At 41.4% G+C, this 15,066-nt stretch overlaps 2 protein-coding genes across 2 annotated transcripts in view; one reads left to right on the top strand and one right to left on the bottom strand.

Moving 5' to 3' along the window:
* Positions 1–10,568, top strand: part of LOC142383954 (RNA polymerase II elongation factor ELL2) — a 27,275-nt gene extending 16,707 nt beyond the window's left edge. The window contains exons 5-12 of the mRNA XM_075469826.1: positions 892–1,133; positions 1,731–1,855; positions 3,016–3,130; positions 4,648–5,101; positions 5,592–5,655; positions 6,106–6,277; positions 6,383–6,427; positions 7,121–10,568. Of these exons, the coding sequence (XP_075325941.1) occupies positions 892–1,133; positions 1,731–1,855; positions 3,016–3,130; positions 4,648–5,101; positions 5,592–5,655; positions 6,106–6,277; positions 6,383–6,427; positions 7,121–7,231 (1,328 nt within the window). The 3' untranslated portion in view covers positions 7,232–10,568. The remainder of the gene's footprint in view (positions 1–891; positions 1,134–1,730; positions 1,856–3,015; positions 3,131–4,647; positions 5,102–5,591; positions 5,656–6,105; positions 6,278–6,382; positions 6,428–7,120) is intronic.
* On the bottom strand, positions 9,740–15,066 carry pex11a (peroxisomal biogenesis factor 11 alpha). Its single transcript, XM_075469829.1, has 3 exons — positions 14,737–15,066; positions 14,460–14,575; positions 9,740–12,160 (listed from the first exon to the last, which is right to left on the bottom strand). Exons 1-3 carry the CDS (start codon positions 14,790–14,792, stop codon positions 11,592–11,594), a joined length of 741 nt encoding a protein of 246 aa, XP_075325944.1. The 5' UTR covers positions 14,793–15,066; the 3' UTR covers positions 9,740–11,591.

Genomic DNA, 15,066 nt, shown 5'->3' with positions numbered 1-15,066 from the left:
GGTTGTTTCAGTGCAAGAAGGATATTTCCTTTAAATCTTAAGAACCTGGTTCACAATAAACATTTGAAATTCACCCCTGAGCTCATTTGGGGTCTTGCATTTGTATGGCATCGAGCTAAACAGTAATCCGTTACTACATTCATGAAGTGTAAATATCAAGCAAGTCAAGTATCAATTAATCAGCATCTGTTAAAGCAGTGATAGTCTTTGTCAACAACCTCCAAAGTGTGGCTTACAGTTGTAATGGGATTACAGTCTGCAGATATGTGTACGAACTGCCCATCTGGGTCCAGGTGAATTAGTTCTCAAACGGGAGAAAAGGACCTCACTGTGTTTAAAGTTTTGAAGTTTCCTCACTCGTCTGTTTATTTAGAAACGAGCTAAACTGCTACCTCTCTCTTCCACACACACGTGCAGCAACACTGCCCCTGCACACAGACAGCGAGCTGTGCACGAGCACAGTGTCTGACTCAACTCGCTTAAAGTCCTCCTTCACATTGAGCCATAAGTGCTCACCTCTATCTCACGTGTATAAAGCTGATTGCGTAACATCAAAGAGTTAAAGTTAGAAAATGTGTTGTCTCCCTGCGTCTCGTGTTTAGGCCTGTATTTCAAAATTATTGTGTGCTTTCTATATCTGCCCTGAGGACTGGATTAGGAATGAAATGCTGGCTGTGTCGTTGCAGGATACTCGCAGCGCATGTGAATCCTGTTATCAGATCAGTGGGAAGCTCTTTGCTGTTTGCTTTTGTGCAGGGGAGCCACTCGTTGGCTCTTCCAAAACAGCTTGAGATTACTGCCGTGATTACGTCTTGATTCACTACCTCTAATCAAAGTGACTTCGTTTGCAAGTTGAAACTCTATTGTGTTTATCTTTTATTTTGATCTTAGGCAAGTGTGTTAAGGTACAGAGGAAGCAGGGTCTGGTATCAGGCTCAGATGGCAGCAACAAGCACTCCCCAAGCAACAAGCGGAGCTTTCTCCCCAGCCCTGTGGCACACCGGTCCTTGAGGGATCGTATTATTCATCTCCTGGCTCTGAAGCCCTACAGGAAACCTGAGGTGCTGCTGTGGCTGGAGAGGGAGCGGTCCAGTCCAAAGGACAGGGCCGATCTGACCTCAGTACTGGATGAGGTGAGACACTGCTACATTGCTATGCTAACACACTTGTCAACTAATGATATAAGGTTTATATCAGGTTTCTTATCAGAACAGAGCCTGGAACTAGAAATAAAAAAACAGTCCCTAACTTGCACATTACTAATGCACAAGTACACTGCTACTGAGTTCAGTCAGCTAAGTAGTGTTCGGGTGAAAACGCATCTGTAAAAAGGTGATATCAGTTTATTTCAGGCATATTTCCTGTGTTCACAGCGTTAGAATGTCCCTCTGCAATCATAAAGCAGAGACTGTGCTGCCGCTGGTAGCTGTAATTAGGGCTGTACTTTAATTATCCCTGGGTGAGAAGATTGTGTTTTGACAGTGGAAGGGTTCGTGGCTCCAGCTGGTATCTGACTACTTGCAGTCCTGAACGTTGGTTTGGGTAGATTTGCGTCAGTGAGATTAGATTGTATTTGGGCAGGGTTAAACTGTTCATGACAGTACATTGCCACTATTTCAGGAAAAAGCCGATTTTACAACAGCTGGCCTCTTCTCGTGTTAACAGCATATTCTGATCTCTTTCCGTTGACTTTTTTTTTTTTTTTTAATTTGAGATTGTTGGTTTTTCAGGTCGGTAAACTGAATCCTAAAGAACACAGTTATTCTCTAAAGGATGAGCTCTACAGACATGTCCAGAGAGACTGGCCCGGTTATCTGGAGGAGGAGAAGCAACTCATCCATAGGCTCCTGATCAGGTGAGCATTAAGTTTGCCAAGACATACAAGACTTGAAACTAAATGGAAAAAGAAAAAAAAAAAGAAAAAAAATGCTTTTATAAGACTGCACTACCCTCATCACCTTCTGGCTACAGCCCTATATGTATTTCACAGACATGACAGTGGTGATATTCATTTAAACTTTTTGTAAGAAAGATACTACTCGTATTTCCCAAACTGTCATGAAATTACCTGGAAAGATCTTTTACACTTTCAGAGTCCTCGTTGGGCAGGTAATGCAGAGAAGACTGAGGGATTGAGGCACAGTGGCAGTAATGATGTTAATATAAAAGACCAGCGAATTAATGTGGAAGTCTGCTGTGATCACTTTGAAAGGAGAGCTTGTAAATGACTACTCCACGCTGAAGAATCTCTTAATGGACACATCAAAGCAGAGGCAAATATTCGCTGTACCGTGCTGCCAAATGGCAACAGTTGCAGGGCTGAGCTCTTCAGGATGACCTTCCTCCCCTCTTACGTTTCCTGTGCCTGTCAGTAAATATGCAGGCATTGTGCTTCACTGCCATTTTGGAAAAAAAAGTGCAAATCCTGTTGGCTTATTGCGCCACCCCTACTAAGTGTTAAAAGCTTACAATTGTTCTCATTCAATTATTCACCAAGTGCAATATAGCTGTAATAAACAGGAAATACTGTAAACTTTAAACGTCTCAATAAGACCCTTCTATTTAGGCTTTCTTAGAACTGTCTGATGTTTTTTCATTGAATGGTTATGAGCTCCACTAAAGCCGTCCGTGTGATTAAACGTTTGCATGAATCCACTGCAGGGAGGGACTTTTTATAATGGCATGCGGTTGAGGAAGGAGCTGTAGGAAGCAGATTACCAGAAAAGTGGGCTTGGCCTCACAGAGGTTAAATCTGCTGCTATTGTTCTTCCCTTTAGATTGTGAAGATTGTTTCACCGGCAGATACAGTGGTGTGGTTGCACCGACTCCTTCTTCTGTGGAAGGGTTTTCACCACAGTCCTTTCTCGATAGTCGTTGCTCATCCACTTACTCAGAACTCTGCCGAAGCAAGCTTCGTTGATGACACACCTGCGCGCCTGCCTGTTTGGCTTTACATGCCATTTACCTCGCAGTTGTTGTTTAACTGAAGGTGCTGTGTTCTTAATCTTTCCTCAGGAAACTTCAACCACTCCACAGTAGCCAGTTGAAGAGTCCCCAATCCAACCATTCATTCCACAAAACTCCTGGGGATTCGCCCTCACGACTTAGTCCTGCCAAGAATCTCTCAGTGGTAATTATTCACGCTGCATTTATATTTTCCCCCATTTCTTCTTCAAGACTGAGGACGGTGCTTTTCCTCCTCAGAATGCACCCAACTTTCACAGCTTTGTTATGTCTTTGTGCGATTACATAAATAGCCAGAGACTAAATATAGCGCTTACTGAAAATAAAGGAAAAGTTCTAAACTTTTGGAGAGGTAAATATTTGTTTCTTGCCAACAGAGAGATGCAAAGGCCGACAACAACCTTTATGTAATGCGGTGGTCAGGAAGTTGTGCGATGGACTTTTTAATGAAAAAGTTGAAACAACAAACAGACTCCATCAAGTTACTGGTACAAGCAAGGAAATCATGGAAAACACATTGACACTGTATTCACTTTTACTCATTATGCAGTGAATCCATTTTCTTACTTTGATTAAACCGAGAAGATTTCACATGTCAAGTAGTCCCATTCAAATTTCCTTCGTCTATTTCATATTACCACAGCGCTTAAAGGAAAACTCCGGGGCATTTGAAGCGCAATCCCATTGCTAGAGGTTGTCAAATACTGATAGTAGGACACAGAGAGGTGCAAATCTGCGCTCCCTGTGTGGAGATCGCGCTGTTCGCGCAGCCTGTCATGCGAGGCTAATACGTGGTGGCTAGGGGCAAGTGCTAACCCTTCCATGTAAAACAACAACTTGCACACTGCAGAAACGTCACACCACTTTATAAACCATCCGACAATAAAGTCACAAGCCTTACCATCAAAACCATATGCATGGTTCTTACATTACTGGCATGGGGACGTTACAAAACAACTTTATAAACAGCATGTCCCTCACCGGTTATTTGTACGCTCGCGCATGTGAAAGCCCAAAAGAGTCGATGGACGATAATCCCATATACAAAACAATTATCTTCTCTAGAAAAACTGCGTTCAAGTATTTAAAACATTACAACAATATTACTGGGCATGTATTGTAATGTTTTAAATACTTGAACGCAGTTTTTCTAGAGAAGATAATTGTTTTGTAAATGGGATTATCGTCCATCGACTCTTTTGGGCTTTCACATGCGCGAGCGAACCAATAACCGGTGAGGGACATGCTGTTTATAAAGTTGTTTTGTAACGTCCCCATGCCAGTAATGTGAGAACCATGCATATGGTTTTGATGGTAAGGCTTGTGACTTTATTGTCGGATGGTTTATAAAGTGGTGTGACGTTTCTGCAGTGTGCAAGTTGTTGTTTTACGTGGAAGGGTTAGCGCTTGCCCCTAGCCACCACGTATTAGCCTCGCATGACAGGCTGCCCAAACAGCGCTATCTCCACACAGGGAGCGCCGATTTGCACCTGTCTGTGTCCTACTATCAGTATTTGACAACCTCTAGCAATGGGATTGCGCTTCAAATGCCCCGGAGTTTTCCTTTAACTCGTTTTTCCCCCCCCTATTTTCAGTCATTTTTGTGAGCCAGCTGTATATACTCCAGGAACCTTTGTTACATTTGTGTAATTTTCACTTGCTGTGCTTTTTTCTTTCCTCTAGAAACGCCCACTGGCCTTGGACCCATCCAACATTCAAACTCCCAAAAAGCAAAAGCTTTCAGATCAGTGTCTGCCCCTGCAGTCCCCCTCTCATACAGACTCTGGCACCAATGGGGCTCAAAGCTCCTCCAGTCATGGAAATTCTAATGTACAGATTAAAAACGAGATCCACAAAACTAACAATCATCTTCAGGGGAGTCCCAATAGTCTTTATTCGCCACACAAACTCAGCGCGCCATCTGCCGTTTCCAAACCTGAGAGGATGGCACCGGCTCTGACCGCACGCAGCCCCAAACCGCCACACGACATCTCCGTTTGCACAGACCAGCAGTTCACCAACGGCCAGCACAAAAAGAAAAGGTCCAAAAAACACAAAGAGAAGGAACGAGAGCGCTTAAAACCAGACTGGATAGAGACTAGTCCAGACTTGAAGCAGAATCAAGAAAACCTGAAAGGTAAGCGTCCATGAAACTATAAAATTGTCTTCACTTCAAGCTTTTGTCGCACTTCTTTTAACCTATTGCGTCCTCAGGAATCACACTGATGTTGTTTGCACAGATAGGCCTTTAAAAGTTTCCCCTTCAACACAGTAAACATTATATAATTCCCCCAAGATTTAGTTCTTGTTGATTCTGGAAACCCCGGATGAGCAATTCCTGTAATTTCATTTGAGAGAGCTGTTGGAAATCTAACACTACTGCTCTCGAGCCTGTTAATGATTGACTCTGGAACAGCTGGGTGACCTCTGGTCGAGCAAGTCGGCAGGCAGCATTACCTCCAAGTCTGTGCTGCTGACGTCACCGCCTGCCTTGGATCAGATCTCTTATCGGAGACAGTGCTAAATGATTTGGTCGGCCTCGATATGATGGGCCCATCATCACATTGGCAGACCGCACTAACCTTTTGCCCCGTGTGTGTGTGTGTGTGTGTGTTTCATTTCTACAGACCACAAGGCAGAGAAAACACCTGTTAATCGAACCTCAGTGGAGGAACTGCCTGACTATTTAATGTAAGCTTGAATACCTATTTATGTCATATTCCCTGATGCATGAATTAATATAAACAACTGCTACAATGGCAAAGGTCCACATTAGTCATTGTTGATATAGTTTCTCAGTGAAGAGCTTAAATTTCATAGTCCTAACTGTTGTTGAGGAAATAAACCACCAAAGCTGACCCTTCAGGGTAAGATTCAGCTTCAAAACAGTCAGATAAACAGAGGCAAGCAAGACACGTGTCTAAATAAGCTGTCACACGGCTTCACTGAGAGTTACTATTAAAACAAATATCTCATGTCCCACATTTCTACATCTGGTCAACACATCGTGCTGTTAATTCAGTGACGTGTCAACCCTTTCAATATGAGGACATGCAGAGCCCTCTACTGGAAAGACTGGGAAAACAGCCTGGTCTTGGGAGATTGAGACGGCTTTTAAAATGTCAATGTTTTCCGTTTCAGAAAATACAGCCCCATAACAGCACTGGAGCAGCGTCAACAGTATAATGACGACTTCTGTGCCGAATATGATGAATACAGAGCTCTTCACGCCCGGATTGGGGCTATCACAGAGATGTTTGTTCAGTTGGGCTCAAAGATCAACACTCTCGCCCCGGGAACACAAGAGTACAAGGTACTGTCTGTGCATACAGCACACTGCTCCATCTAGTAAAACCCCAACTACGAAAATGGATCAGCTAAACGGCACACTGACCCACTTTCTTTTGTCGTTTTTCAGCTCATGGAGGACCAAATACTACAGAAGTATCGAAAGTATAAGAAAGTAAGAATCATTCATATTTTGCATGGGGTCTCAGGTCTCATAGAAACAGACCTGTTGCATTCACAGATGATCCACTATTTGAATTTCCTGTAGTGATCCAGACCTACTGGACATCAAGAACAGATGGCACACGTATATAGTTTTGAACATGGTGTGGCACTGGATCAGTACAACTAACGTCAGATAAATAACCGGCTCATCGGTGTGATGTGCACCGTGGCGTTAAAGCTCACCGAGAGGTTCAACACGTTCTCTTTTGATTGTATTGCTGCGGGTATTCTGCCACAACATTATAAACATCGGTCAGCCACTCGGGCACCTCTTGTCTCTTGCATTAACTGTCAAGAAATTAACACCAGCAATAGTCAAATGTTGCATTATTCTTCATGACTCTTGAACATGTCATTCAGGGACAGTTTTGTTTCAGCAAGGAAATTTGGAAATCTCATGTTTCATTATTTCTGACATGGTACTCATAAACGTATTGGTACTTTGTGTCTATTGATGCTTTGTATTGAATAAGTCGAGTTGAAATGAACAATTTACAGCAAGCTTGTGTTGTTTAAAGGTTTTTTTTTTTAAATCAGAATTTAAAGTATAGTTTAGTGAGAATATAAAACCATGTATTTTTTATATGAATCGCAGAAAGCTTACAGCCTCTTTTGTTTTTTGTTTTTTTTTCCCCTCCTTCAGAAGTTTCCTGGGTATCGGGAAGAGAAGAAGCGCTGCGAGTACCTCCATAAGAAACTTTCACATATCAAAGGCCTGATCGCAGAATATGACCGAGCACAGGGACACTCTTAGTAACTGCCCTCTACCCTCAGCAGGGTGCAACACAACTGGACCAAAAGACTCCAAATGGACCCAAAGACTGTGCAGCTGGGTCCAGTAACCGCTGAGACACTATTCACTTTACTCTGTGTTCTTTGGTATTGAGGAGCAAGGTTCTTTTTCAACAGGGGGCTGAGACCACCTACTCGTGATCAAATGTTACCCTTTAAAACTGGTTTTCAGCTCTGATTGTGGCTGCGATAGCCGGATTGTGTCCTGCTGTAAAATGGTCAGATGATACAGTGAAGGCCAACAGACGTGATCGTTTTTAATTCTATCCTTTTTTCTCCTCAGAGCGTCAAAGTGTTAATTTTAAGTGAGTATTGAAGTGATGGTACAATCAATCTTAGGGGTATAAAAAATGCTACGAAAGTCTTTATATTTAAATACAAAGGATTTTGTTTCTTTGCTTCTCGCTTATAGAAACTAATGATGACAGAACATCTTTTCAACCAGAGCCAAACTGATTAAATAATTTATCTTTGTGAGACAAATTAGCCATCCACACAAACCGATAGCTTTTGTAGAACTGAGACCTGATCTCATATAGATCTCTAAAGCGCGAAGTAACTCCAAAATGTGCCACAGAGTCTATGGTAGGAGCCAGTCTTTGGACTATTATCCAAAGGAATTCAATGTCGCCGTTTGCTTATGTCCTGTTTCATTTCTAAGAAATGTTGGCATGCCACACACTCCTCCCAGTTCACCAACATTGGTTTCAAGGTGATGCTTGTGCACGCTTGGTGTCAGTTGCACACAAACGTAGCCTTCAGTACCACAGACTGCCTTTTTATTTTATTTTTTTTAAATCAAGTAATGGAACACCATTATCAACTTTATCACCACTCCAGTCTTTTAGTTCCAGGTTTATTACATGTAAAACGAGCTGTGTTTACGCTGGAGACGGATGATCTTAATTTTGCTCAGTGAAACGGTTTTTACTTTCCATGTAGTTTTAAAAGCTTACGGGGTATTTATCTTGGCGATCAACCCAGTTAACGCGTTTTCCCTTCAAATATTTAGAATGTGCTTGAACTTTTAATGTTTGTTTGATGTCGGGGTTTTTGGTTGGGAAAACAATAATTCACCTCAGTGAGCGTTACATTTTGATGTTATTCGGCTGAATGCGATGGAACCGCCTTTAACAAACTGGAGGGTGCGATTTAAGGCCCACAAGGAAAGCGTAGGGATGGCTCACTCAGCTCAATCCACCTTGCTTTAGCTCCGTGTAAGGAGCAGGGTGACCTCAAAGGGTTGCTTGGGGGGGCTTTTAGATTCACAGACTTGTATCAAGACAGGAGTTCGCTGTGGCCCTGCTGTAGAAATTCACTGAGTCTTTCCATCATTGTAGCAGTACTCGCAACTATTTTCTTAATGGTAGCTTGGAATGAGAGAATGACACTAATATTTGCCTTGACATGTACTGTATCGTCAGATATTTCTGACGCCCCTGTTCCCACACGTCTGCACGGTTTAAAATGCTCTCACTTCAGATCATTTCTGTAAATGTCTTTTAGTTTGAGGAGAAGTCCAGTTACTGGCTAGTTGTTGTGCAGCGGTTCTGTGCTGTTCTTGTTTTGTTTGTTTTTTGCCATGTATGTCTTAACCTCTTTATTCCCCATTTTTGCTTAATTTGTGGTCTTACCGTCTGTCGGATAATCATGAACTGTACAGGAATTTGATTCACTGTCTGATTTTTATCAAGCTCCACTATCAAAAGGCAGAGCCCTTGCGGGAATCTATACAAAGCAAAGCTATGTACTTGGTTCCTCTTGACTTCTCAGTTCGAATACTTAGTGGGTTTATCACCGTATATTTAGCCTCTTCTTTTGCAATCAGATTAATCTTCTTTTTTTTTTTTTTGATAGACTCAGTTCTTCTGGTATGTTTGAAGGATTTGAGACCCAGCAGAGTTGCTTTGTCTCAGCACATATGAACGTGTCAAAGCAATATTTATCAGCACTGATCACTGGAAAAATGATAACTGTGAGCCCAGGAAGTGTTAACCAGTTTCCATCATTAAATATTGCTAAAGCTAAAAAGAAAAAAAGAAGGCACATTTCTTAACATCTGGTACTACAAAGGACATGTCTCCAGTATTCAGCTCGTTGGGTATCTTCTCAGGCTCTTCGCTAGCGTGCAGACAATTTGATGAAGAATGTGCATCATGTATATACCCAGCTTCAGAAAATGATTGGTCAGAATGCCTGTAAAAGCTAGTCGTTTTGGTACTTCAATAGTGCCTGGTTCAATTGTATTCAAAGATGAGCTCATGTTTTAGTTAGACATCCACAATAATTTATGATTTTGCATCACTGAAACATTTTTGATGCTCAATACCTGCAGGGTGAGACACCATTTAGACCACAAGTCCTTTCAGTAGTAACAATTCAAAGAACTCGTTCAAGCAAAGGGCTTCTCGTTGGCCACCAAACAAACGAACATGGGCGATACTTCCTGGGAGAAATATCGGACTTATCGCAGTATGATGAGGATAAATAGAACATTAGGGTCAATGTTTTTGACAACACGTATAAATTGTAGGGTTTTTTTAAGGCGGCAGGAACAAACTACTGAAGGTGCCTTTTCATTCCCAAAACAGTGGTTCACAGCGTAATCATTGGTTTACAGGGAAAAGAAAAACCTGGGCCAACAGAATATAAAAAACTGTAGTTGAACACTGTTGCCATTTTTTATTTTTTATTTTAAAGTGCTCTGTTTAGTTTAGTTTTTATTTTAAATTAAATTTTTTTTTTTTTAAAAACTCATCTCAGATGCCTTGTAAGATGCATCAACTGTAATGACACTGGCATTTAATTAGAACTTTTCCACTCGTGAAAATCTGCCATAAAATTAAAAGGTTGTCTTGGACACCCCATTTAATATTTGCCCACGTGAGCTTCTGCAGCAGCAGACAGGATGTCGTTTAAACTTTTAACTTCCAGTTCAGCAGACTGTTTTTCACGAAGGTGTGCTTCATCGCTCGGATGGTACTGGAAAAATGACACACCTGCGGGAATGTGAGATCGAACACTCGGTCTGCAGCACATCACTGCATCCTGTCAACTTTAGGAGAACAAAGTTTATTTATTGCCTTGTGTGTTTGTTCTTTTAGGGGAGTCATCTTTGCAACGTTTCTTCACTCATTTCACAGCAAAACTCAAAGTATCGTGAAAGGGAAACGGAATATATTTTTGCAATTTTTCCGATGGCGGACGCTTTATCGCCTCGTCCTCTTGAGAAAAAGCTTTTAAAACAAAGTGTATTGTTGTCTCAGTGAAATTGAAAATAAAGCCCTTCAATTCAACAATACGTCTCGTGTCCTCGAGAGGGCGGCGTTGCTCCATCTCTGAACTGATCCACAGACGGTGTTCACACGCTTGATCGGTGATTGTAATTATATAAAACAAAAGGTGGAGAAAAAAAAAGCATCTCCATCAACTGTGGCAGTGGAAATATGTTGTGTTTTTATTGCATTTGCAGTTCCCGTTGAGACAGAAGGTCTGTTGTTTTAGGTAGTCCTGGTAAGCACAACCTTTGAACTGAATGACACCACCACAACACTAAAGATTGTTTACAGGGGAATTGGGAGGTTTGGGGTTTCATCCTCGGACACTTTTGTCCAGGTTACACAGACCAAAACACAAAAGAATTCAGCTCATAAACAGTACATAATCAAGACTAACACATTAGTACGTTTAATCTCAAATCCTAACATGTTGTGCATAGTTGTGTTTTTCTTTTCCAATTCCTCTCTTCTCTGAAGATAATCTACTCGCAGCCAAAGAAAGAAACATTTACGCACTCTCTCTCTCTCTCTCTACTCTGGCTGAGAAGTGCTTAAATCAGCCATCACTTGAAAACTTACTTCTTTTCACAGCATTTTATCACAAAACAATGAGCATTCCAAAGCCAGCGGCAGCAACCACCCAGATACACACCTCATTTCTTCCAAAGCCGAAACGAATTGTCTGCCTCAGTAAAGAGCCCTTATTTTACACAGAAGTTGCACAACTATCAATTATAAAACTGCTGGTATTGTAGAAGGCAGAAATACCAAGTTAAAGACCAAAAGCTCTAGACTTTGGCCTTGTGAATTAGTAAAAATATACAAAAATGTTTTATACATTAACCCTTTTTCAACATTCATTTGAAACTAAAACAGTCAACAACAAATAAACACAGTCAGTCAGTCATTCTAGAAACTTAAGTAAGCTTATCAGTTATTGCTGCCTTGGCTTCATTGTAAAACGTGAATATCATTTAAGCCTAAGTCCAACGCCCTTTTCAACACCTGTCATCAGGCAGTTTTGGTGCAACTCCACCCTTGTTTTCATGGCTTGATCCTTAGAGCGGGCTTTGCAAGGGTCATAATGCCGATCAGGGAGGACATCAGCCCACAAAATCCAACCACCCCTGCGTTTGACTTGTAAATGCCCAACCTGTCGAAGGGAATGAAGAGATCACAAATGTTCTTCACGGTGTCCAATGCAACCGCTGGGTGGGATTTTAGGGTTTCTAAGAGCAGGAAAACAAAGGCATCCAACTGAGGAAGGATAACTTCAGCTACTTCAGGACACTGATTGAGATTTTGGTCCATTTTTTCTCTGAAATGTTTGTCTCTCGCTCTCTGCACCATCAGCTTGAGAACTACATAAACATCTCTAGTCAGATTCATTACTAATGAGTAGAAATAGAAGCGAGAAGCGTTAAAGCTCCAGCATTCCTTGTCAATGCCGCGGATCAGGCCGACACTTTGGGCCCAAAGCACATTGTCGCAGATAAAGTAGAAGGCGCGGCTGGCGTTGGCCGCAGTGAGACACAGGCACAGCACTCGGTCAGAGAGTTGCATGGTTCGCTTAGCAGCCTCAATGGAATTTGCTGTGTTTCCCAGCCTGAGCACTGACAAAGGAGGAAGACATAAAAGGGTATTAGAGCAAGAATCAATTTAATATGAAATGCCACGTCAACATTTCAAAGTAGCAGTTCACTGTCATTAGCAGAATACAGTTAACCTACTTTTACAGTCAATTACAATCTTATCACACTTGCTACTCTGCCGGACAGAGGTCAAGGTCTCGACTCTCATTCTGTGTGCTCAGTCTCTCCTGATGCAGCTCACTCCTTCATACCCCTTCATACCCTTGGGAGATAAACCTTCAAGGTCATGCTTATATTAAATTGTCAGACAAATAGTGTCTCACAATTACCAAGTGAGGCAGGCCAGGCACCGAGGCAGCAGAGCCCCACGGCTGCAGTTCGGGTGCGGAGGAGAGATAATTAAGTGGTGCATCAATACGGTGGTCCTCTGTGGCCCAGCCTTGACCTTTATGAGGAATCCACTGCAAAAGCATTAAGACGGACAAGATCTTTATTTCCCGACTCTGCCTTAAGGCATTGCCATATGCTTAGTTTCCAAGTCAAGACGGTGCGCTGCTGTGAAAAATGTTCCAGACAATACTAGAACGATAATCTCTGTGGGAGATCACTGAACATGTAAATACAGCCAAATTCGCCGCACAGAGGTTGTCTTTAAGTTACTTAAATGACCATTTTTTTTAATCCAATGGAGCTGTGGTTGTAAAATCATTATTTCAGAAGAGCAGAGCAGGATTCAGGAAATGCTTTAGGTGTGTCCTGAGTTGACACGTGGTCTTAAAGGACCAACTTTCAGTCAAAATTTTGCCGACTGACAAAAGATACTGAAAAGTTTGAGAATAAAAGCACCTTTATTGGGGATTCAGCTGAAATTAATGCACTTACACTCCTTCCTTCCTTACACGCTTCCTTGTGGTTTTTCACTGTTGGACACGAGGAGCGCCAAAGCCAGTTTTGAGTCTATTTGAAGAGTTGTAGAATACCAAGGCATTCATCTTCTTTGTAGTTAAAATGCATTTTAACTACAATGCATTTTGTAGTTAAAATGCATTTTAACTACAAAGAAGATGAGTGCCTTGGTATTCTACAACTCCTCAAATGAACAAAGCCTGTCACCAAAGAGCACCATCTCTACAAAGTACTAGTTCCAGGTAGCACTCCAATTGGACTTGATTCCCAGTTTTGAGTCTAGTTGAGCGTTAACATGCAGGAGCAATTTGACTCCCAACAGCAATATTTGGCCGTTTCAGTCCCACTTTGGGAGCTTCGGTTTCATGCAATTGCAGTTGGACTAACGTGTTTCCCAAAAGCGCAGTTTTGGTCAAACTAATTATAATTATCTGGGATATTCTAGTGTCATGTAAATGTTTCAGCTACAGTTTGCTTATACGTGTCTGCGCATGTTGAAGTTGAAAAAAAAAGCTTCAACTTAGCTACAAGCTGGCCTTGAGCCCAGTGACTGCGGAGAGATTCAAGGCCAAACAGATTGCAAACTTGCACTAAACTTGGAAGAAGTTAGGCGTGCTTTTACAAAGCAGGAACGAAAGTGGCCTGACGCACAATTTGAAACACCAATGATGTTGTACACTGCTACTTCTATGTCTTCATTTGTTGGGAAAAAAACGACAAAAAGTGCACAGGTCACGAGTCTCTTTAGCCAGCATTCAAAAAAAATCAGCTCACTATTTCTACAAAAAAGGGTTTGTTTGTTTTTTTTTTTTAAAGTGAGAAAAAATAAATAAATCAAAGACTTATTATTATTATATTATAATTATATCATATTAGGAGCTGTGCTTCCTCGCTCCTGTGCCTGGAAGTGTTGGGTCATGAGAATGGCATCAAGGCACAAAAATAACAACTTTAGGGGCTCTGAGATTTAAGTTCTGCTTTCAGAGATCCAGAAAGGAAAATCTGTCGTTTTTAGCAGTATCAGCAGTGGAAATACGGGACCTGCTAAAGCGAAGAAATGGGAAGTTATTACGAGTGCTGTTAATTCTGTGTCACCTGTATTTCGTAATGTCATCAAAATAAAAAAAAAAGAAATGGTTTGATATGAAAATAGCTTAAAAAAAAAAAAAAAAAAAAAAACGTCTCGTCATGAGCAGGCGCTCGATGACTGCAACTATAGCCGTGCAATCAGTTGTTGCCTCATCAGTACCCTGACCTTGATCAAACGAAACACTGCTCGTCGGGAAAATCTTGAGTATTGTTTTTTTTTTTTTTTTTTTTTAAACTTGAATGAAGAAACTATTAATCAAATAATAAAAATGAAAGAGGGTCCATCAGATAGATCATCGTCTTGTCATTTGACAGAAATACTCACACTTTCGTCCAGCACTCATGTTGGTTTCCAGACCTTTAAGTTTGGCCACAAGGTCCTTTCTCTCAGTGTTGTTTCGTAATAAATAGATGGAAAGTGCACAAGCATATTGGGATGCCCTAAAATGAAAATAAAAAAATGTAAAAAGGTAGACGGTGAGAATGTAAAGAAAGTTACCACTCAAGATATATCGGTATTCGTCTCACCAAGGCTCATCTTCTAACGTCAGTTCTAGTTTTCACCAATAAATCAAAACTACAAAACACGCTAAACAACCCACCTAAATATACGATCCCTTCCTTGGCTTTGGCTTGTGAAGTTTACAAACGCGTCCATGATTAAAACGAGCAGGAACAGGGTGTTCCAGTTAGCTACACTGTTGTCCCGAGTTTCAACCTCGTTGACAGACGGACCCGCTGACGTTAGTTTCTTTCTTCAGTTGGCAGACTGACAGTTCTTCGTGTTACGTTAAAACAATGTCAGTATTTGTTGTTCACATAACCCTATCGACAAAAACAAAAGAAGACAATCAAATATTTTTAAAACTTCTTCAACGTGTTCCGTTTCCAAAGAGCTTAGCTAATTTGTGACGTCTGATTACCAGTCCTTG

The sequence above is a fragment of the Odontesthes bonariensis genome, chromosome 7 (assembly GCF_027942865.1).
Source record: "Odontesthes bonariensis isolate fOdoBon6 chromosome 7, fOdoBon6.hap1, whole genome shotgun sequence".
Lineage (NCBI taxonomy): Eukaryota > Metazoa > Chordata > Actinopteri > Atheriniformes > Atherinopsidae > Odontesthes > Odontesthes bonariensis.
This window is presented reverse-complemented; position numbering and strand designations above follow the sequence as displayed.